This window comes from Python bivittatus, unplaced genomic scaffold (genome assembly GCF_059951505.1).
Source record: "Python bivittatus isolate LINGU-HERP-01145 unplaced genomic scaffold, Pbiv_v1 ctg000020_np1212, whole genome shotgun sequence".
NCBI lineage: Eukaryota > Metazoa > Chordata > Lepidosauria > Squamata > Pythonidae > Python > Python bivittatus.
The window spans coordinates 22,735,260-22,760,483 of record NW_028277030.1 but is presented as its reverse complement, the minus strand read 5'-3'; the positions used below and the strand labels follow the sequence as shown (position 1 = coordinate 22,760,483).

Here is a 25,224-nt window from a genome sequence, read left to right as displayed (position 1 = left end):
GGAATGTAGCTCAATGACATCGAATTGAGTTCCACGCCGGGCGATTGCACAGAAAAAGACTCGCCGTCGGTATAGTCTTACACTCCCAGAAGAAAACAGACCGGGACACGTTACTCTATGGTTTCCAAATCTATTTCTATTTCACATCCTGCTGAGGACCAGAAGTGACGTAACAATATTATGGAGTCTGTTTCCTCTTGGACGGAGTAATCCTGCCCTGCTCCATCGCCAGACGTCATGATTTTGCGCAGGCGCAGTTAGGCCTCATCGAATTTCGAATCTTGGCGCAATTATTTGGAGGAGAAGTCGCTGCGCTGTCTGTCCGCAAACAGGCGGGTGGCCGTCGTGGTGAGGTACTTACTGGGAGGAAGATTTGCCTTGCTGTAGAGATCTCAAGAGTTTTTTGATTGAGTCTGATTCGGTGCAGTTTCTGTATACTTATCTCGGAGTTGAGTCTCACTGGATGTCAGAAGACTGGAATAGTCGTCCATAGGATTGCATGTCTAAAGGCGAACATAAAAATCATAGGATATCCTTTGTGAAATATAATCCGTTGCATCTGATATAAGAATTGCCAGTTTCGCTTGAGCATGTAGGCGATGCAGAGAAGAAAAATTGAATAATAAGGTTAAGCAACAGCGAAATATAAAAATTGCTTTTCAGGACGATCTTAAGGCTGCAGTTTTCATGTGTTCTCTAAGGTTGCGCTTCTCTATGGCCTCAGAAAGCCGCGCACATATATAGGTTTGAAAAAAAGCATTTTAAGTGGTTCTCAATCTTGCTTATCGTTCTGTAACTATTTGTGTTAACAGGAATGAGGAAGAACCATACAGTTCAAAGCAATGTAACCTTCACTGATATTGTTTATTGGTACAATATAAATACATTTTTTGCTTAAGATAGCTGTGCTTTTAGAACAAAAGTAAACATTCCTTAAATTTGTACTGATTTATCCTGTTGAAAACAATCATACTTATTTCTAAATAGGTGTGGGATTGGATGTAAATATCCTTACTTAAAAATAAGCCCTATTCAGTTCCCAGGAAAATATGCATTACAGTGATTCATAGATCATTTACACAAAGATTAGGACTATTAAATTTATATTTGCATTTACATAAATGTTTTTGCATTTATTTAAATGCAAATTTATATTTGCATTTAAATTTAAATAAATGTTTTAAATAAATTTATATTTGCACTTAAATGAATTAAAGCCTTTGATTATCATTCTTTTTCTCCCCCCCCTCCAAAAATGCTAGTATATCCTTGGGGCGTAATTTGACTGTTGTGTAATATGATATAAGTGACTAGCCCTCTCTTTATGGAGTTATATATTTATTAACATTTATAGAGCTTCTGCAAGGAGGGTTGATGTCTCTCATCCACTCATCACCACTGGACTTGCCCACCAAACTAGTACAGCCCAGGATGAATGCAACAGTAATTTATTGGTATTCATTGCCAATACCATTTTTCTCTTCCCCCCCCATCCCTCCCCAGGTTATAGGGAGACAGGAGCAAGGTTAAAAGAAAGAAAAAATGTGCTAATAAAATACAGTTTAAGCCCAGCAACTGATATTCAATTTGTAAAGATTTAGGATATGTCCTCACAGCCACATTAGTACATTTGTCAAGTCAGCAAAAAAATATATTGTCATGAATAGTAGTGCCCCATGTCTGAGCTTTGATGTGCTTCAGTATCAAGGCCTGGGAGAAGTGCAGTCCTTAGAAATGTAAAGCAGGACAGTTCCACATCAGTGCCTGATGGACTCCTTAGCTTCCTTTCCCATCCCACTCAGTATCAGCTACTGGCAAGAAAAAGTTATATGTTGCTCTCCATAATATGTAATGGGACAGGAGTGGGTACATACAGATAAACTTGAGACAGAAGTGGCTTATTGAATGTGGGAAAAGTCTTTGTGGTGGGGGAATGCCAATCTTCCAGAAGATCAGTAGTCCCACATCCAGAAACACCCTGGCTGACAGGTCAGGGAGCAGAGAAGGTGTGGGTGCAGGAGCAAGCTTGCAGGCAGGTCAACAGTGTTCCCTCATGCTACATCCCACATATTCCTGTTTTATCCCATGCCTCTCTTATACCTACTGGTCTGTGTATACCTTCTAATTCAATAGAAGCATATAGGTGCTTACTTTGTTGGCCCAGCCCAAAACTGGGTTTGTTTCGCCCAGCGCGATGAGCCAATCATGCAGAGTCGAGGAAACTGGAATCTAAACTCTTTATTTCTGTGCAGAAGTAAAGAGGTACGCTTGGGACCCAAGTTCAAATCCAGCGCGCCAAGACACAGCTTGTAGCATATTTTTAAACCCTTTTATTGGTTCTTGTTTCATGGGTTACAAGAAACTAGGTTATTTTTACATCACTTTGCTAGGCAGTTTTATCTACTTCCGTGGGGGGGGGGGGTGCACTTCATTAGCTAAGCTTCCCACCTCTGGGTGCATTTTTTACTTATGCTAATCATGCTAAAGCTCTGTCTTAGGTCAACCTGTGGTTCCTTTCCCCCCTTTAGTCATCATGTGACTAATTTACCTTTTTCTTAGGAAGTTCCTGCTTGCCTTAGTTCTTAGTGGAAAAGTCCATTCACAGCCTCCAGGCCCTCAACCTGGCTAGCCATGACAAATACACAAGCATGTTGTTTGGCTGCTCACAGAATAAAAATATAGATACACTAAAAATAGAGTAAAATAAAATGCAGCATTAAAATAAAACTAGATTAAAAAAACAAGGTGGGGAGTGCAGAATGACCAGCAAAGTAAAAAGCTGAGACTGATTTTTTTATTTAAAAAAAACTACAGTTGTAGACTCCATTCTGTTGCATTTCTGCTTGTCTCTCTCATCTTGAAAACAGCATATGATGATAAAGATGCAGATAGGACCACCAAATGAATGGGTGAAGAAATGGCTAAATGATTGGAGCATTTTGGCTTAGAAAAAGGTGGTTGAAAATATGATTGAACTAGACCAGATTGCGTGTTTTGCAAAAAGTAGATTTTTTTCCCTTCCAAAATCATAGAATTAAGATCTTCTAGTGATCTTGAATAAAAGGGCAATACAGCCTATACACAAACACATCTTCTCATGTCAGATCATTTTGCATGTGTGGTTATTGTTGTTAGCTTAAATAGTTAAAAACTTTTGTGACAAATCTATAGTGAAAGACAAATTTATCAGATACTGTTAATCATGAGGTTGAAATGGAACCATTATGTTTGGGAGAGACATCTCACTATCTGCTGCTGGGGGAGAAGGTGGAGCAATTCTCCTTGTGAATTTTCTAGTTAATAATGACTTTGGGAAACAAGATACTTGTTTAGATGGATCACTAGATTAATCAAGTGGGGCTCTTAATATTATTATATGTCTTACCATAGAAAATTGACAGACATATTAGGGATTGTTAACTACTAGACAGCTTTCTTTTTTTCTTTTTCAGAAATAAGCTCTGCTGTGTTTAGTAGGCCTTGTTCAAAGAAAAACATACATAAGACTGGAGCCTAAACATATGAGAAGTTTCAAATGCTGATGTGCTATTATTTACATGACCATGTGATTTTTTCTTCTTCCTAGAGTTTTTCCGCATGTGTAGGGTCTGCTTTGTTCAGATCAATCAAATGTTGGTCCATTGGTTGCGACAGGAATTGACTGACCGGCTTGTCACCTGAGTCTGACATTGTGGGCTGAGTGAGAGTGACTAGCCCAAAGTCACCCAGCTGGCTTTGTGCCTAAGGCAGAACTAGAACTCACAGCCTCCTGCTTCCTAGCTGGAGCCTTCACCACTAGACCATGTGAAAATTAATTATTCCAGAAGAAGCAAAGCTAAAAGGTTTAGGAAAAAAAAGACTTATAGATTTTAATACCATCTGCAGCATAAACAAGACCAGGATCTGAATAGCACAAGGAAGAGAAACTCTGAAGTTGAGAAATTTGTCTCTTAAAGAAGACTTCAGTGTTATTATATTTTTGATAGTTCCGTTAACTCCTGAAATAAAAGAACCTTTGCACTTGGCTAAAAGCACTAGATTTCTTAGCCTTTGTGCTTGGTTTTAGATAAGGCTTTAAAACTGAATTGAAGAATTTCTTCGAAGAAATCATTCTCATTATTAAATTTGGATTTGAAAAATACAAGGGGAAAAAAAAGTTTTGGCATTTCCTCCTAAATGAGGTATCTCATAATTTCTTTTAAACTGTGAATGCTGTTTTACTAATACAGATTAAGTTTTTCCTAAGAAGAGCATGTGACACTAGAATAAATTTCCTCAGTGCCTTCATCTGCCACCCCTGCCCCAAAGTTCTTGGCTATTTCTATTTCTTTAGATCTCTCCACATCCTCTTTTTATCTTAAGCCTATGAAATTGGTTACGTTGAACAACAGTGATAGGCTAAAAGCCACTCTATAGGTTTACTGAGGATTTGAATCTCTGTCTCCGTCCTGGTGTTTCATTTCCCATGTCCTTTAAAACACTCAACTTCTTTCAGGCATTATCAGCCAGTTGCATCTTGGCAATGACTTGGAAAAAAAACAGTGTAAGAGATTTACTGAAGTCCCATTTTAATCTGGTAAAGTGCAAACCTATATGGAGGAGTAATCTCATCAGAGCTTCTGAGTGAATATTCTTATATTTATTCTCTATTAAATTGCAATCCTTTACAAACCTAGAGCTTACTTTTGGGTAGATGTAGATATTATTGCTGTATAAATTCACTTATTACTGCACACAGTAGGAGTTGCTTCCGATGAAAATAACAGGATTTTGCACTGCCAAGTTCTTGGCTATCTGCAATCCAGAAATAACATTTTAAACAGCTGTTCTATTAAACTAGCAGAAAGTAATTGGAGATGGCTCTATGCTGTATGCATTTTATTCTCCAATCTGGTAGTGATACTGTGATGGATAATACTACGACGATATACATATGTAAACCATATTCATAGATTCAGTTTTCTTTGTATATACAGTACAAAGGAAAGGAAAAGATGGATAGGACAGGGATCCACTGGTGGATCTCTGATTGATTAAAGTAGGGGTGAATAATCTGTGGCCTTCTGGATATAGTTTAATTGTATCTCCCGTCATCTCTCACTAGGGGACATGTTGGGCTGAGCTGCTGGAAATAGGAGTTCACTATATTCAGAGAAGGGGAGCACATGCTGCTTACTCATTGCTGGACCAAGTGGACTCTGGTTAATTTTGGCAAGTACCCACATTATTAAGTAAAAGATGCTTAATTATAAGACAACAGTAACACAATCAGTTAATATGGTTTAGCATGGCTTAACAGTTAAAGATCCTGAATAGTTATTGTGAAATTGTATACTTCGGTGAACTAAGGGAAGGTATTTTTGTTGTTGTTGTCGCCTTTAAATGGACTCTTCCAGACTCTTTCTTCATTGCTATAATGCAGCCAAGTATCATTCAGAAATATTACGCTATAATGCAACTCCCATGGCTCCAGTAGCCACCGCCTGAGAATTATGCTGTTGATGCATTTCTTCTTGTAAGTATAATGCTGAATGTGTAAGGGTCCATTAGATGGCACTGTCCCCATTTTTGGTTTAAAAAAATAATTATTAGGGTTGTACGATGCTTTAGATTGACAGATCGCTCAGGAGCATGTAACACTAGTCTGCAACACCTTAAAGCATCTGCTGTGTTTGCATTACCATGAGTTCCTTTTTCTGTCTTATAATTTTTATGAAGAAATTTAAAGAGAAGATAAAAACTAACAAGAACTAATATAAAGAAAAGAAAGGAAAAAGGAAAATGAGAGAAAAAGCCAAAAGTACAAAAAAAAGAAAAGGATGAAAAGAAATAGAAAGAAGCAGCTTCCAATTTTCTTTACAGCAATTATAAGTACAAATACAGAATTACCTCTTACTCTATGGTTACAAAAAAAATTCTTTTTTCTATTATCTTTTTTCTAATCATCTAAATCATAAGTTCATTTTTGTTCTGTTTCACAGAAGAAGTCTTTAACGGGTTTCCAGTCAACAATAAACATAGATATTGTCTTTTCTCTGATCAAGGAAGTCAGTTTAGCCATCTCTACAAGTTTCATCATCTTCACCAATCATTCCTCCGTTGTGCGTAGTGGCTAATCTTTCCACTTTTGGGCAGAGAATAATCTCACTGCAGTTATCATATATAGAAACAAAGTTCCATGACTTTTTTGCAACTATTTGTCCATCAATCCAAAAGAAAAGCCTCCAGTTTTAATTATATATTAATCCTTAAGATCCTTTGAATTAATATATGTATTTGTATCCAAACTTTTCTAGCTTTTTTACATATCCAACAAATATGATAGCATGCCCCTTCATGTTCACATTTCCAACATAAATTTGAGGTCCCTTTATACCTTCTGGACAATTTCTCTGGTGACATATACCAACAATACATCTTTTTATAAAAATTATCTTTAAGGTTATAACATAATGCAAATTTCAATCCTTTCAACCACATATTTCCCATTGTTCCATTTGTATATTGTAACCAAAGTTTTTAGCCCATTTTATCGCATTACCATGAGTTCCAAAGCATCTCTTGGAAATTAAATTCAATGGATCTTACAGACCTATAAATTGCATTCCACCTGACTTCTCTAGGATGAATTGAAGAAGAAACAGCACATGAATTAGTTCTCCTTGTACTTGGAAACAGTACTGTCAGTACTCTTAACACAGTAAGAAAAAGGTGTTATTGAATTAAGTTAGGAATAAAATGAGAAAATTAAAGGGAAGAATGGATCATTAAAGGGAGAAAAATTGAAGAGGGGAAGAAAGAGTCAGAAATGAAAATCTGCAGAAGGGAACGTTCCAGGGCATAGAGGTAGTAAGCAAGTCATCTGCAGTCTTTTGCTCCACATACAAATCTCTGTTGAATACAGTGCGTTGCTTCTAAGTGAACGTGCACTAGATTGTGCTATAAAATCAAAAATTAGTGGGTGAAACTAGTTTTAAGAGTAAAATTGCCATTTATTTGCATGCTCTATGTTTTAAAATAATTATACAATTGGAATACATTAGAATTACGACCAAAAATACTACAGTAGTGCAAGCAGCAAATACAATTTCTGGAATATAGTTTAGATAATGAAGGAAAATGATTGCAATAACCTCTTCCACTCTGATCTATTAAGTTTATTTTTAAACTTTATAGTAATTGCCACTGTGGTCATTGCTAAAAAAAACTTGAGAGAGATTAATAATAATTACTGCCACATGTCTTATTAGAGACATTATTTGAATCTTTGGATCCTATGGAGCTCAAGAGAGGTTCTCTTTGCTGCGCATGTTGGCTTTCAACCTTTGAAATTAGTCATTATCAGTATGATCCTGTATGTGCTTTTTTAAGTCCCAGTTTCATATTTTCAATCTTGTGCTTCTCCCCAATCTTTGCCACCACTCTTGTGGGGGAAGTACAGGATAGGACGATAAGGAATAGGCCAGTAATGTTATAACAACGTGTAAGTTTTAGATTGGGCAGGACTGGAGGGGCAGGATTGTATGTTGTTTGGAGAATTTGTGGTTGGTTTAGCAGTGTTAAATAATTCCAGTGGCATCTATCTATCTTGATCTTTGCAGGTAGTGCATCTGAATATTTGGAACCATGGGAGTAACTAGCCTGTGGCAGATCCTGGAACCTGTCAAGCAACATGTCCCTCTCTGCAGTCTTAAAGGAAAAACATTGGCTGTTGATTTAAGTCTCTGGGTGTGTGAAGCACAGACAGTTAAAAAGATGATGGGAATAGTCACAAAACCTCATCTTAGGTAGGTACAGTGCTTGTGATTAATGAGTTATAGGCAAGATATATTGCTTCTCTTGGGGGCTTTACAAAATATAAGGTACAGCCATGGTATCATTTCAGCCTGGGGAATAATGAATTTATTTCACCGTAAGAGTCCTCGAGCAAAATTTCTGAATGCTCACGGAAAAGGATTCTGCATCTTCTAATACAGGATTAGTGTGTAGAGTTTCCTTATATTAATAGTTTTGGAGAAAATGTCAACATTTTAGGTATGGGAATAAATCAACTGATGATTTGTTGAAATTTAAGATAAGGGATATATTTATGCTATTTATTATTAGGACTACCTTCATTATCTATTTATCCATTATTCTGTTAATTAGATTTATATCTTGCCTTTCCTTCTGGAACTCCAGGTGGCATAGATAGCCCTCCCTCCTCCCATTTTCCCCTACAGCAGCCCTATAGATTGGGCTGAGAGAGAGCAATTGGCCCAAAGGCACCTGGTGAGCTTCAGCGGAATTCGAATCTGGGTTTCCCTAGTCCCAGTCCAACACTTTAACCATTGCACCACACAGGCCATGCCTTTCTTAGTTGTAAGTTAAAGAATGTAGTCAGGTTTAGATCCTAGTCTGGATTACTTTCCTATAAAATCTCCATCTTGTCCATGAAATTTTACATCTGTACCTATAGTGGTTGTTCTGTGTAACTGTATGTTGTACATGCTGGAGAAAAAATGGTATACACAGAATTGGGTAAGCCAGAATAATAGCCATTTTATTCTCCTATGTGCAAGATCAAGTTAAATTTTATTACTGCTTTTAGGCCAGAGAACTGTACAATAAAAATACATAAGCCTATAATTGTTAATAAAACTAAAACGTATGTAAAATACAATAAAGGTACATAGAAATAAATTAATATAGTAACAATAATACAGTTGACAGTGGCTATCACTAAAATTTGTACTAGTTGTACAACTACCAGTTGTAGGTAGGATGGATAGAACAAATGGTGGCACAAAATCAGGCCACCTGGAAAGATATCTCAGAGTCCTGGTCAGATAGAAGAAGTGACAGATAAGCAATGTGCATGATCTATACCTTGGTATATAAAAATGTTGTCATAGTTTTTATGCATACACACACCACATGTATTATATATTTAGTCAACCTTATACTGAGAAATGTTGCCCAACAACCTCTTCCAAAAAAGTAACTTCACTCTCTTACTGCAGGAATCTTTATTTTCGTGCCTCTTCTTTAACATTAATGGGGATTCACCTGGTGTTTGTCATGGAGGGTGATCCCCCAAAGTTGAAAACAAGCACAGTGCGGAAGAGAACGGAAGCTCGCTTTGGGCCATCAGAAAAGCCTGAGACTGCAAGAATGGGGAGATCCCGTTTCAAATTTCTTTTGAAAGAGGCAAGCTATCATAGCGGGTTATATTTACAGGATGCTGAATACTAGCAGTATCGGATTCATAACATATTTTATTGAACCAATGCTAATTTTTCCAGACTTTTGAGTTGCTTGAGAGCATTCCTTTTGGATTAATTGGACACGTGCTGCTGTCCTGCCTGTTTCATCAAACATGCTGTCTTGTGTTTCAGTAGGATTTGAAACATAAAGCCCTCTGCTTGTCATTGATCTTCTTTGGGTGCAGTGGTTGCCAATTTTATATTATTGTAAAACATAAGGAGGATGTCCAGAAGATTACCTCAGTGGGTATTGGGGGAGGATATTTTAGATGCATTAAGCCTATCCCAGTCTTAATGCAGTTTGCCATTGAAAATTGTCAAGGAACTGTACCAGTGTGGTCTTGGCTAGCTCCAATTATTTTAAAAAGGGAGCAGAAGAGCAGCCATAGGCTGTGAGTTGTTCATCCCTATGGTATTTCTTATTGCTTCTTCTATTGAGATTTTTACTATTTCAGTGCCTTGAGCTGCTGGAGTGCTTGGGAATCCCATGGATTCAAGCAGCTGGAGAAGCAGAGGCAATGTGTGCTTACCTGAATGCAAATGGCTATGTGGATGGGTGCATCACCAATGATGGAGATATCTTCCTTTATGGTGCTCAGACAGTTTACCGCAATTTTACCATGAACTCCAAGGTAATTTTCTGGGGATTTATTGATACGTGCTACTTTTTTAAAAAAATCCAAGTTTTATTAAATAATTTTTTAAAAGCATAAAAAAATACAAATTTTGAAAGAGAAAAATAAGGAAAGGAAAGTAATAAGTAAGCAGGGAAAAAAGTACAGAGAAAGATAAAAATAGAGAAGAGAAAGAGGGAAAAGAAAACAAAAAGTTATAAAGAAGTGGCTTCTGGACTTCTAAACTAGCAGTTACAAGTACATTTATCTTTTATCCTTTCTCTCTCTCTAAGGTTACAGCATAATTTCCTTCTTTCCATAGTCTACCCTTTTTAATCATGAAACCTACAAGTCACAGGTTCATTTTTTTCATTTTTCAGCAAAAAGTCTGTAAGGGGTTTCCAGTCACTAATATATATGTAGTTATTGTCTCTAATCAAACAAGTCAATTTTGCTACTTTCTGTTTTTTAAAAAAAGTCTGGATCTCTATTCTGATACCCTTTGTCTTACTCAAAAAATATTTTGACTTCACTCCTCCACACCACCACTTTTTACCCTTTGTGACTATAATATTAGATACTCTTAGGTGTAAGATTTCAACTCAGTAGGACCGAATTTTGAGTAGACATATTTATGATTATTTTATATGCCTTGTCTCTGCTGTCAGGCAGAAAGATGGTGAAACGCTGAACTTGTTCATCCTACATTGCTTGAATGGATCCTGAGAAACCTTTGATGTTCAGCTCCTCCTTACAGACACCATAATTTCTGCCTAATTCTTGGCAAATCAGTTTTCCTTAGAATAAGTATTTTCCGACTTATTCAATAACGTTTGTGGTATCAGCAGTAGTCATATGAAAAATGATCCTACTCTACTATCCTACTCTATTCTGTATAGGACCCACATGTTGACTGCTATTTGATATCTGCTATTGAAGAGAAACTAGGCTGCAGCAGAGAATCTCTGATCGGATTAGCAATTCTTCTTGGCTGTGATTATCTTCCTAAGGTAACCAAACAATCAAACAAACCTGAATGTTTAAATTCCTATTTTTTGGGGGGGCGGGGAGAACCTGTTACTTGCCATCACGAAGTAGAAGAGGTTCTAGAATCATATTACAGTACTCTATTATGTTAAATGTTTCCTTGTTCGGGTTTCCTATATGATAGGCTTCTTTTCCTGCCACCATGTTTGATTTTTGTTCATGCCAAGGACACTTACTTGGGTCCTGTAAAAGTGATCCTGTACAGTGGGGGGGGGGAGGAGTGACTGAATCTGAAACATTCTCTCCACAAATCAAAGAGCCCAGTTTCTTTGCAAAAGGAACTAGGTTTCAACAAAGCTTCCTGCTGGATTTCCGTCTGGGTTTTCTTCAGTTTGAAAGGATCTTTTAACCCTAATCCTCCTGCTCTGCTTTTTCAGATGAAAGAAGGAGTTGACAGAAACAGTCTTCCCAGTATGTGTGTTCACATTCTTTTTGTTAAACTAATACAACTGCTTCAGTTACATTTTCCAGTGCTTAGCTGCCAGATATGCATTTCAAAATATATTTGTCCTTCCTTCACCTTAGGCCAATTTGGTTTTGGTTTCTTAGCAGTCCCGGAGGAGTGCACCAGTTTAAAATTGTTTCAGCAACTCAATCATCCACATAACTGATTGCATAAGAATATTTCTTGCTATAATCATTCTTTGCACATTCTTTTTTAAAAGACATCTTACCTTGACCCTGTCAAGGTGTAACTGATGGCACTGGTTGTGGCAATACATCATTCTAATATCAGCGTGTTTTTGTGGGACAATATTTGCTTGCTCTTTGAATGTCTATGTTATTTTTGCATGTTTGCCCTTTATTCTTTTAAGTTTCTACAAAGCTAGGATTCACTGTTTTTCAAGCTAACCTGCTTTGCAGGGTTGTTGTGAATATAAAATGAAACGGAAACCATGTAAGCAAGGGGTGGGAAAAATGTATCCCTTAAAAGATTGTTGGACTGCAACTTCTATTATCGAAAGCATTAGTCACACTGGCTATAAAAGATTATTTCAACAGCATTTGAAGGAGAGCCACATGTTACCCATTTCTGATGTGAACCATCCTGAGCTCATGGAAGGATGTGTGTAACAGAAGGACCTTAAATAAATAAGTAAAGTACCACATATTCATTTCCAAAGCACTCTCTGATGGTACCGATACCTTGCAATCAAACTCGGCTACGATTGTATTCTTTCAGCCTGAAACAACGATAATTTTTGAGTTAGCCCATGCTTTATTTATTTCTTTTGTTACATTTGCATACTACTGAATCTTCTAAAGATATCCAGTGGGTTATAAGTGACTCATGCACGCTGTACAGAGGCTGGTTTGGTTTTCTGGATTTAGTGAGAATTGCTGCTTTTCAAATGTTGCAACCGCGTGGGAAAGCCGGCCTGAGCTCAGGTCTGTTTGTAACATGATGGTCGCGCAACTGCTGGTCAAATGTGGCAGTGAGGGAAACCGTGACCTAATGGGTCAGCATTTGGCATGAGTTGATCTGTGGGCTCCCTTAAAAAAATTGAAAGAAGACTCCCTTTGTTCTCCCCTTCCTTGTGGCTTCTCACAAAGAGGGCCTCATGAAGAATTTTTCCTCCAGGATTTCTTGTCCCTCTGCGTCCCCAATCTTACTATGGTTGCTTTTTTTTCTCTAGCGCTTAGAATCACAGTTTCTCCTTGCATATAAGGTCAAAGAAATGTTTTTAGATTCCTTGAGTAACACTTCTGATTAGACTTTTGGGATGTAGCAGATAATGACTTTCCTCTGTACTTAGCACTTTTACTTTTTGATACATACAAATGATGTTCAGGCTCTCTATATAACCTGACCGTTCTAGTTCCAGGCTTCATTCTTCTGGTCTGGTCAGCTGAAATGGTCTCTTTCCATCCTTATGTCATTTTGACTCATACTTATGCATTTTAAAATGTCAGATTTTAAATTTTATGGGTGTTTTCATAATTGCTATAGTCTATGTTAAAGCACATGATCTGTAATCCAACTTTTAAAAAATCAGTTATCCTGTTACAAAGTGGCCATTTTCTCCATTAGTCATAGCATGATACAGCTACATTTGCAATTTATTTATTGATTTGATTTATATGGCCACCCATTCATGAAGTGACATTTTACTTTGATTACTGCAGAAAATATTCATCAAAACCATCTTATGTCTTAATTTTTGCCCAATTATTTATGATTTCATAGTTTGAATGAAAGTCATGCGGTTTTGAAACAGTAATGTATACTTTTATACATTTATCTGAACTGTATCAAAATACCTGATATCTTGTTTCTCAAAGGGAGTTCCTGGAGTAGGAAAAGAACAGGCTTTAAAATTGATCAAAACTTTGAAAGGACAGAGTTTACTGCAAAGGTATGTTTTATCTTATTTTTAAATTGTGTCTCACATTTTCTCCTTTCCTTTTTCTTTCAGGGAGTAAGTTCTTCACATGATTCAGATTTATACTGTGTCCCTATATGTACATTGTGTAAATAGAAAGGGTTATTTTTCAGTGCTATACATTTGTCACCATTTCAATATTGTTTTAGATTGGAGAATTGGAAAGACCACTTCCAGTCTGGTGATATCCCCGTATCAAGAGCTAAAAAAGTGGTTCACTGTTCTGTGTGTCGCCATCCAGGTGAGTCAGCTCGTAGCTTCAGAAAAGAGGTTCCGTGTATTGAAGTCTCCCTTTGAATTGTGCACCCTGGTGTATCAAGTCTGATATGTTATGATTATGATGAGATGTGATCACTACCTCCTTTTCTCTGAAAAGAAAAATTAAGCCTCTGGTCCAAGCAGTTCTGTGTAGTACAGTGTTGTTCAAACCTGGCCACTTTAAGATGAGTGGATTTCAACTCCCAGAATTCCCCAGCCAGCATGTGTTGGCTGGCTGGGGAATTCTGGGAGTTGAAGTCCACTCATCTTAAAGTGGCCAGGTTTGGACAACACTGGTGTAGTATAATCCGTTTAGACTTTATATACTGTTAGATACTGTACTAAGGCATTTGGCTTCTGTGTAATCAACAATAAGCTATCATTTTATGCCTGTATCCATACAGTGGAATTAGGAATTGACAAGACTTGGTTCAGATATAATGCCAAAACTACAAGAATAAACTTTCAGTGACCTTTGGATAGTGAGTTCTCTTTCCCTCTCACGTAATTATCAAACTCTGATTCCTGGTTCATAGAGTAAGGACAAATCCATTTTAGGTAAAAGAACAAACTCTTGTTTCCCTCACTCTAGAAAAGGAAATAATATATTGTCACAGGTGTATAGAAAAAGATGTGTGCAAACTTGGGGCCTGGGTGAATAATACAAAACTAGGTTAAACTTTGCTATGAGAAAGCTTTCTGAGTCCTTTATTGATAAAATTTAGATACTTTGGCAGAAAAATTAAATTTTCTCTTTACCTCTGTACCTGAGTTGGTTTTTCACAATACTCTAAGCCATTGTCTGCTTAATCATAATTTGTTGAATCTCACTTCTTAAATAATAGCCAAATGCTAAACTTTATATTTATTTATTTATTTGAATGCAGCATAGATTTGTTTATTTGAATATTTTACTAGGTATGGTAGGAGCCTTACTTCAAAAAAACAAAGAACAAAGACATTGGCAAGGCCAATACAAAACCAAACTTGTTTTATTGTAAATATAATTTCAATGAATTAAATTCTGTTAATATAATTATTCCCCATTGTATTTAGTCATATACTCCATGTGTCACATTGGAAAGACTACTGTTCAATAGCAACTGTTGGAAAGGGTCTGGGGGAATAAATCCCCTGGCCTAAAGCACGATTTACAAGCTACAGTGGCTGAGTTCAACAGCATCTGAGCCCAAACCAAGCAAGCCATAATGTGGCTTAGTGTAACACGTAAACCCACTTGAACATTAAACTTAAAGGTTTTGGCTTACCTAGTAAAGTTTTGCTCCCATAAACAGTGTAGTATAGTGTAGTGATAAAGGTATTAGACTAAGAGTAGGGTGATCAATTCCTTGGTTAACCTCAGCCAGGGAAGGTCACTGAGTGTCTTTGGGCCAGTCACTCTCCCTCAGTTCCACCTACCTCACAGAAGAGTTATGGGGGGGGGGAAGAAGGAGGGAGCACTATGTATGCCACCCTGAGCTCCTGATATAGATAAAATAAATAAATATATCATGATTTCTTTTGCTTGCAGAAGGAGAGTTGCACTTAATTTCTGCCATCTCTGCGATTACATATGCTTATTCAGAAACAATGGGACTTTTATCTTTTAACAAAGAAGTTTAGCCTGTCTTCCTCTTTCCTTTTTCTTGCAGGATCTTATAAAGACCATGAGGACATGGGATGTCATCTCTGTGGCAGTGTGGGATATTGTGAGCCCCAGGGTGCTGACTACTGCTGCCCCTGTGACTGGCACTCTTCTGAGTCAGAGTGGCAACAGAGCTTAGTGGAAGAAGGTATTAAAAAGTAGGTGTGTTTTCATACAATCTTCTCTGAATTGCTTGAAGAAGACTTCTCAGTTCTACACCGTTCATGTTTCTGACACGTATGCATTTTATTTACAGAAAAGCCAAGGCATGTGAAGGTTTTCCCTTTCCTGAGGTAATTTAACAAGACATGCATGCATGCATAGATAGATAGGCAGTCAGATAGATAGATAGAATCACCTATCCTAGAGCTGTCCCCCCCAATATCTTATTCTATAAATAATGCCTTATTTTTTCTTTTTCTCTGCTAAGGTTGTCCAAGAATATCTCATCAGCAAAGATAAACCAGTGAAACTAAATGGGAGCCAAAGGCCAAATTTATTATCCTTTCAAGTATGTATTAAGACACTATACCTTGCACGCTAAAATGTTCTGAATATTGAATATAGAATGACTATAACTGAGTCCAACCTTCTCTTGGTAGAGGAAACTGAATTAAAGCATCCCAAGAGATGGCTATACAGCCTCTGCTTTAAGACATCCCATGAAGGGGAGCGCATCCCTATCCGGGAAATTGCTTTCAGTGTAGAACTGCATGCTGTTCTACCACATAAACAAGCAGGGATGTAACTGCTGTGGTTTGTGTTGATGGAATTATACTGCTATCTCAATATCCTAAGTTTCAGGAAATAATCAGATATGACATTTGCAGATCTTCCTTCTAATAAGTGGGTTAGAATAGGTGTCCCAGGACTCAGTGGAATTTCTTTGACTAGAGGACTATGTTCTTAATGTCAACGGTTGAAAGTGTGTGTATATATGTTATTTACTCATTTATTTAAACACTATATGGCTGCCCATCTTATCATGGTTAAATGGATGTGGGTCAAGATGAATGGAGTGGGGGGTGAAGGGTAGGGAAGTTTATATGTTGGAGGAGAAAAATGAGACTTTGGACAAGCAAAATAAGATGGGAGAGATTCAACTTCAAATCCCCACGTGGACATGTCCCTCATTGAGCATTCTGGATGCCACCAGTTTTCAGTCTAACCTGAATAGAATGAAGGTTAGAGAAGAGAAACTTTTCAGCCACTCTAAATTCTCTTTGGCACACATAACAGCCTTCCCCCAACTGAGATTTCCTGATATTGAACTGTTATCGTTCCTACCTTCACTGACTGTTGTGGCCAATCTAGAGGACGCAAGTTTGGGAATAGAACTTCAGTGGATTTTATAATCTGGTTGTCTTCATAGGGCCTTCTTGATTTCCTCTTCTTTATATTTCTATATATGTTATATTTAAGGTTTCCCATCATGTTTCAAATAGAGATTTGCTGTCAAGAAAATGGACTGGACCGAGCATTATGCCTGTGAGAAATTGTGTAGCCTTTTGACTTATTACGACATGAACAGAAAGAAGTCTGGCCATACTGATCCGAACCAGCTGCAGGCCCTGCGGTAACCTAATTTATAATTTAATTAGAATTCACCCTTTGTTTTGCTTTGTATCTGTCACTGGAAGTGGAAAATATTTTTTGTTCTTTACCCATCGTCTTGATTCTGCATTTCTCATTTTGAACAAAATGACCTGCATGCCACATAGTGTTTTCAGTACCAAACACTGAATTATAGAGCTAGGAGGAATTATTTAGGCCATAAACCTGCTGATCAGGGCAGGAGTCCAAATGAAAGCATCTTGACAAATGTCTATTCAACTGTGCTTTGAACACAGCCAGTGAGGTAATTAGTTCTATTATTAATAGGTGCTGGCTTCTTAAAGCCAACTCTCCCTTTGGTGTTGGTTGTTGCATTAGTCCAGGAATGCCACCTGCGGACTTAATGTGCTGTCGATATAACTAAGACTCCCTTGTGAGTCTGTTGAAATACATTACATAGATTTGAGAAAAACATTCCACAGTTCAAAACAGCTTTTGAAACTGCTGCGGGTTACAATGCACAGTTCAAAGATTAGAAATTCTACTGCATCAACATGAGCATGAAGTTACAGGTTTTGGATCCTGGCCCATTTTCCAAAAGAAGAACAGCAAGATAAAGGCTGCTGCCCTCAGTGATCCCAGCAGCGAGATATGCTGGGCAGGAAAGTACATCTAGGAGGACCTCAAAGAAGAAGCCCTTCATTGTAAGGAAACATAAAACTACTGGCACTGTTTTGATAACTGCCCACTCATAGTTATCCTGCTTGGCTGTGTGAACTAACATAGGTAATCATCTTGAATGTGTGGATTGTGGCTATAATTCATTGCCTTTGTAACACTGAATTGAGGTACTCCTAAGTGATATTTACAGAACATGGAAGGATATGCATGTTAATGGTAGCCAGGTCTTAAGTTATCAACACTGAATAATGCAGAGATAATATTATAATAATTGCACTACCGCCCCGTTTCTAAGGGCATCCTACACAAACTGAGCATATGGGAACCTCTTCTCTAAAATGCTCTCTCGTGCTTGTTGACACACATTGCTAGAACCATATAATCATGATTATGAGAGAGCTATAAACTGACTAAGGTTGATCAGGTGACAAAGAGCCATGGTACAAGTTTTCCCCACCCGACTGTATTCCAACTCAGGGCAATAGCCACATAATGATAAAGGACCATGAAAGCAGTCCCTGTGTGCAGGATGGTCAAGCGTGGTGGCTCCTTGATTCTTAAATGCCTTATTTCATTTTTCCACCCTGTATTTACATTTCTAGGATTTTCTTAACTTTTCTTTCTACAGGATAATCAAGACACGGATTAAAAATGGAATTCCTAGTTTTGAAATTGTATGGCGAAAGCCAGGTTAGTACTCTGTACTGGGCATACTAGAAGGGTGCACTCCAGTACAATTTACAACTGGAATAAGATATCTCTTAAGAGGTGGGCATGCTAGGATACAGCGTACATGAGACCTATCATAAGACTTGCTTAACCGTGTGTAAATATTAAATAAAACTATAATAGAAATGAAAAGCAGAATAATGTCAAAACTGGATTTTGGGGTCTTTGTTCTCCATAAAATTACCGCTTTGAAAATGAGTTCATGCAGGCTTCCTGGCTTTGGCCCTTTCTTGGTCCAGGGTTTCTGTAGTTTCCTAACTATCTTCAGGCAGAACTGGGGAACTTTTCTTTCTAAAATCCTTGAGACCAACTGCCAGGCAATAATGAATGAGTGATCTGACTTGTTAGAGGAAAATTTCATATGCACAGTGGGAGAGGGCGGCTTTTAAAATGAGAATTTCTTTTTCTCAGTTTCCAGCGCTTCCAAGCATATGTTGCATGCCCTGTACATTGTACAGTTATACTGTAATTTCCCATAAGGCTAAATCCATCTCCCATCATACTGCAGGTAGGGTCCACAAATATGGCTGTGTGAAGAATTTGTCAAAACACAAGCACAGATGTTTATGGATTGCATGCAAAGTAACAAGGAGAGACTGCAGTACGAGTTATAGGTGGGGGCCTCATGAACTGGATCAGCAGAATACAGATTCCAATCACAAAGAAACAACCATTTGTTATGTTCCTTTTTTTAAAGGGATGAGTATGAAAGAGCCACATGTTCCTTGGAAAAGAGTAATTAAGGAAATCATCTTATCTGTAGTTATCTAGTAATAGGATGTTCCCCTGCCTCTGCTTCATTGTTCCAGACCATTACTCTGCTGCAACAGAGGATCAACCTGCTGATCCCTTTCTAATAACAATAGAAGAGTCGACATTATTTCAGGCTGCCTATCCTGAAGTGGTTGCTTTGTATCAAATGGAGAAGTTGAAAATTGGCAAAGAAAAAAAGGAAAGTAAGCTGGAAACATTAGATGTTTTGTTTTGTTTTGTTTTATATCTTAAACAGTCACTGTGTTCTTTCTTTGTGCTTATCAAATTGCAGTTATTCTACAGAATTTTCTGCACCCTAGTTAGATTTTAATGAAGCCATCTAGCTCACCCCTTTCTCCCACAGTTGCTTGATCACACTTAAAATCAAAAACATGTTGCTTCTTTAACTTCATCTGTAATTCTGAAAATTTGTTTTTAACATAGTATCCTTGTTTTCTTTGGTTTGTTTGCTGCTTTAGGTAAGAAGAAACCTAAAGAGAAAGAATGCTTAGCAGGGGACAGCAAAGTAGAAGATACTTTTTCTTACCTGAACTTGCAATCTGTGTGTGAAAACATTCTCAGCCAAGATTCAAAGTCTGATTTTGATTTGCAAAAATTTCCAAAAAAGAGCTGTGAATCTCTGTGTCTCTCTGAACCTGCAGATTTTTCTACTGCAGTAGGAAAGCCCTGCAACTTCCTTATTGCTTCACAAAATACAGAAAATGAATATAAACCTCCTAATTCTTTAATCTCACAAACAGAATTATTTGCTAAGGAGCTGATGGCTTTTTCTGCAAGTACTGATCTGCAGCTGAGTGACACTGACTGGGAAGGAACATCCTTCAGCATGTCTCCAAGGAATGTTAATCTTCCTTCATATTCAGAATGTGAGTCTGGCCTATGCAATAATTCTTTAAGGCAGTGCTCTCCACCGTACAGTAAAACAGCCAACTTCCTTGCACAGCATTCAGATTCTGCACAACATGGTCCAGATCTGGTCAGTGGTGTAGATCACGCTATTTCAAACACAGACTTTCCTAAAGAGCAGAATGATTTATCTTTAAAAGATCAAGCCTTTGTGGAAAGTTTAGAAGCTCTCCCCAAAGCTAAAAATGTGCCTTTGTTAAATGCCATACAGTTGCAAGAACAAATAAAGAGAACTTCTAACCCTGAAGGGGAATTTTCATCTCCTACTGACAGCACTCAGGAAATTGAAAATGTGATGTTACTGGAAAAACACCTGCAGGGGTTAAGCTTAGAGAACTATAGAGAACATCTCCAAACTTCTGGGAACCCACAATCTGCAGCCGATAAAGTCACGGATTCAGGAAGTTCTTTGAGGTTGTGCACTGAAATGCTAGAACTGACTTGCTTAGAAAACAAAGAGCAAATTTTGCCTGCTAGGTCAAATAAAGTCCTAGATAACTGTCAGACTGGGAAAAAGTCTGTGCCAAGAATCATGAAAACCTCACTTAAGAAGAGTGTGTGCCAAACTAGTTATCATGCTGAGGACAGTGATAGTGAAAATGTGATGGGCAGGAGGAAAGGTCATAGGATCCCAAAACAGCAAAGAAAGAATCATACAGTTCAGCTGAAGGACAAGTGCAATGGCAAAAGGGGCAACAAGGAATTGGCATTTGAAATTCAGCCAGAACCAAAGGGGAAAGATAAGGATACTCTTAAATTACTTAACACTAATTTATCAGCTGAAGACCATCTGCTTCTACCTCTCTCCAAGTCTCCAAGTCTCTCCGAGTATTGTGGATTTGATCCTTGTCTTCAGGAGACCAGAAATGATTTGAACATGTGGTTTGAGAGTCCACTGCCTCTGTCTGAAAGACTGAAGCTCAAATTGCAGAGCAGTTGAGAACTTCCTGCTCCCCTCTCCCTGATGTCTTTATCCAGATATGTCTCAAATGTCTTGATATGTTTTAAATGTCCTCTAAATTTAGTAAGCTCCATAACTTAATTGTGAGTGGTGGAAAATTGGAAGTAGGATCATGTCTGAAGTGAAATGACTGTCAAATTAAGTTCTTCGAGCAACCTTTCCGTAGTGACTTCCTCTAATTCTGACTAATGGACATGCTGCGAGTTGTGCTGAAGTTTTCCTAAACAATTTGCTTGAGTAGAAATATCAGTTACACCACAATGGTATGAACTCAATAATAAATAAATAATAATGTTGGGGGTTTTGCCGAGTATTAAACATGTAATAGCTTGCTCATATATATCTGGATGACAGTAGTAAAGCTGCTGATATTTTTACACTTACTGATTGGGTTTAGTATATGTTTTTGCTATACTAAAAAAGTAGTATAGCAAAAACATGTACTAAAAAAGTATATATTGTGCTATATATAGCTTTTCAGGTCCAAATCAAATAATGCTCTAGATCCAGCCTTAGAGTCAATCCCTACACATACAACAGAGTTAAGTGCTAGAATTGTGAAGTAGTAAAATAGCAATTGGAGATAGCAATTGGGAATTATGCCTGTAAGATACTTTTTGGAAATAGAAATCTAACTTAATCAGAGAGGACTACTACAGCCTAGTAGTACCCTTCATCTGCTCTTCATTTTCTCTTTGGACCAGATTTCTAACTTGGGATCATATGTTCTTAGAGTCATAAGGGTTTTCATTTGTAACCATATATAAACCCTGTTTTTAAACAGAATTCTTCCTCTCAGAATTATGAATGTTATATGCTGTTGCAAATCAAGTGCTATTGGATACTCTTAGGAGGTGTGGTTGTGTAGATGTACTGTATCTAAGTCTTTGGATTTGTTTTTAAGGCACCAGGCTAGAAACTGGGAGACTGTGAGTTCTAGTCCCGCCTTTGGCACAAAGCCAGCTGGGTGGCCTTGGGCCAGCCCCTCTCTCTCAGCCCTGGGAGGGAGGCAAGGGCAAACCAGAAAACTCCAGAGACTACTCCAGGCAGTCACCAGGAGTCAACACTGACGTAAAGGCACCAAAAATATTTTTCCCCCATAGGTTAGCATATTGGGCAGAAGATTCAACTTAATGTATTTAAATTTTGTTTATTGGCAAAATTTTATAGCAGGACCACAAATGCCTTGTGTCAAGGAAATACAGCTCAGAGAATACGCTACATCTATGAGCCTGTTTAGGTAACAGAGTTAAAGTAACGCTGATCTTATCATTTGAATCTTAGACGGGCCAACTTTATAAAAAGCAAATCACCAAGGTGCTGAAAAAGGTGTGATTTTCATCGTTTAGAAACCTCTTTCTGTGAGGAGGTTCTTGGAATTATAAAATATATTTAGGATGCTGATTACGTTTTGTCACATCTTTATTAACAGATTAATCAGCTACTTGTATTACGAGTTTGTACACACAACCACTGCAACTAGGTTTGACATATGCTGTATTATAATTTGTCCCAAAGGGACATCACTTTGGGATGAAGCCCCATAAAAATCAGCGGGTTTTCTGTGTGAACATGAATAAGACTGATTTAGTTTTCACTGAAGCAATTAGCCTAAGACTGGGCAAAATTGTTTCAAAGTTCAAATAAAAATTCCATGAGGAATACGGTACTCCTCTGCAAAAAAGAATGTTCTTTTTAAACTGGAAAGACTAATATGAATAAATCAAATGTCATCACAATCATTTCCATAGGCCAAAATTGTACAGCCAGACAAAGGGTTAGCAATTCAGCAAGAAGTAAATGTAGATCTCATAAATGTGTCAAGGTGTTTGGAATGCACATTAAACTGAAAAATATTTTCCAGTGATTGCAGCTATTGAAATTATTACAGTATATCTAAGAAAAAAGAATTTGAGAAGCTTCTCTGAACTTAAAGCTGTGTCAGTGTTGACTTCAACATGCAGAGTTGGCTCAACTTAGTATTTAAATGAGTTAAATATTACTTACCACCTTCCACATTCCTTAGCAATTCATAACTATATTACATATAGCTAAATATATGTTAAATAATACCTCATTCTTTATCATTTTATATATTACAGAAAATGCAATGCACCTTTTTATCCAAAACAGAAAACTTCACAGAAGAATTATTCTTAGAATGCAGAGGTGCAAAATAGCAAATACTTTCTTAACATGCCAGCAAAACTTCTCAATGGATTTCTTGCCCCAGATTAATTCAGTTTTGTTTGGATACAAATATAAAACTATGACAAAAAATATCAATTGTTAAATTCCTATGACTTTTCCTTTTATTGTACAGGCTTATGATTTTAAGCTGTAAATTTTGCTATTTGACAACAAAGGAAAGCTTGAATAAAACTAACAGATAATAGCTGCCTCCACATTTAAACAGTGATAGAAATACAAAGTATTTGTTTCCTGAAGAGCAAAGTGCTAAAACTAGCACTGTGTTTTACTGTTCACCAGTAGCACTTAGTTTATAACAGATCTAGTAATATTGCTAACTGTGGTTTCCTTTCATCTGTTGATGCAAAATAGCAGGGCTTCACACTTCCATAGACATGAAAAGATTTTTACCTTGACTTGCGACACCGCCTCCATTAATCTTCCACATTTTATTCCAACCGTGTTAATGCTAAAATTCTCAGAGATGGCTTCAAGATAACCTCCTTATAAGTAGAAATTGGTCAGGGAAGAAAATTGTCACAAGATTCTTTTTCTGTCTTCAAAGGTGAAAAACTCATTTTTTTTAAAGTGAAGGTCATCTCCGGAAGGTATATAAAAGTTTTGCTAATTGCCCTATTCACTGTTAAATAAAATTGTTATCAGAGGACTAACTATAGTTGGATTTCTCTTTATATCAGTCCAACAATAAAAGATGTAACAAATACTGAAGGCATCCATAGGATGGAATCAAAAAAGAGAAAGAAGAAAGCAAGACTCTATCTATATATCTATTTATTTATTTATGGCTCAAAACCCTGTTTCTACCAACTGTTTTTTCCTATATGTCATGAACTGAACTATAAAAAGGATGGAAATGCATCAGTGTCATGGGAAGTATGTTAGATGATAAGGTTACTGGCAGGCAGTACTGCAGTTGATGCATCGGGATATGGGTAATATTGAGAGCAAACAAATTAATTTTGCATCTTTGTTTGTACCTTCATCAATGTTAATGTCTGATTCCTGAGAGTGCCATCAAAGCAGCTGCATATTGTACCCAGTCGGGCAACGAAGGCTAGAATTTGGGGGCCAAGGATGAAGCCCCAATAGCCCCTAGAATAAGGAAACCGCAAACATCCGATAAGGCTGACATTGCTCAACCCAACATCAAGGTTTTAATCAAGGTGACCATATAGATGTGTACAGAATTATAACTACTCATTTAATTTGCCTGGAGTCTGCAACAAAATGGTGTTTATTCACAAGTAAGACATAGAGCTATTTAAGGGAGGCCCTGTATGATTGCCGAATTATCTCCATCCTTAACTAAATCATTGATCATCGAATGTTTTGCACTGCCACTGCAATAGTCTTTTTCACGTCTGCTACGTGGGAGCTAGCTTTCTGCACTCCTATATTCCCTAGGAAAGCCACATATATTTCTCAGAAGAATCACTAGGCAACTTTTCAACATTCGCATAGCCAATTTAACATTGCCTCTCAGCATCTTGCTCTTCTGCCCTAGCCAGTCGAGGCGAATGGATGAGCCCATGCTTTTCGGGTGATGAAGATGCTTCTGTTCCCCCTCATCTGCTTAGTGTAGTGTAGGCTGAGTTGGAGTTGAGATCACAACCTATATCCTGCTAGAGGAGAAAATCACTCAACGGTACATAGACTTCTCTAAAGTTACTGATGTTTGGATCCTAAATTGTTACATGCATAAACCAGTAAGGGTGAACTGGGAATTCTACTTGGCATGCATTATAACTTGGGGGGGGGGGGCATACTGCAGATATACCCCAGTTCCCTAGAAAGCTTCATCTTGTCCCAGAGTCGCGACCGGAACAAAAAGAAATACGAGCTAGATTTTCTTACAAAGATCATCTATGCAAGTAATGGGGAAACTATATAGAGATGTCTTAACTGTAAGAATGAAATATGATTCCAGTTTGTAAATATACCTTAAAAGGTATTATATAAGTAGATGTATGTATATTCATGGTGAGAGAGATTGCTTTTAGATATTTTAGATGATTCAATAAAATACACCAGGAGGAACATAAAAAAAAAAATCCTAGCTCTATATTTCACAGAAGTTAATGGCATTTTGGAAATGGGTAATGCTGTAGTATAAAGTACAACTTTACTGTTTAATACCTATGATGGTTTTCTTTTCACCATTTGATTCCTTCATCAGCAATTATCCCCAACAATTATTGATAGGTGACTTGACAAA

General features: G+C 37.4%; 1 protein-coding gene across 1 annotated transcript; it reads left to right on the top strand.

Moving 5' to 3' along the window:
* The first annotated feature begins 1 nt into the window (after position 1).
* Positions 2–23,620, top strand: GEN1 (GEN1 structure-specific endonuclease). Its single transcript, XM_088135818.1, has 15 exons — positions 2–353; positions 5,105–5,211; positions 7,602–7,787; positions 9,003–9,189; positions 9,701–9,877; positions 10,759–10,869; positions 13,190–13,263; positions 13,440–13,531; positions 15,201–15,351; positions 15,450–15,486; positions 15,624–15,704; positions 16,639–16,769; positions 18,057–18,118; positions 18,967–19,113; positions 19,390–23,620. Exons 3-15 carry the CDS (start codon positions 7,627–7,629, stop codon positions 20,775–20,777), a joined length of 2,799 nt encoding a protein of 932 aa, XP_087991944.1. The 5' UTR covers positions 2–353; positions 5,105–5,211; positions 7,602–7,626; the 3' UTR covers positions 20,778–23,620.
* Positions 23,621–25,224: the final 1,604 nt, after the last annotated feature.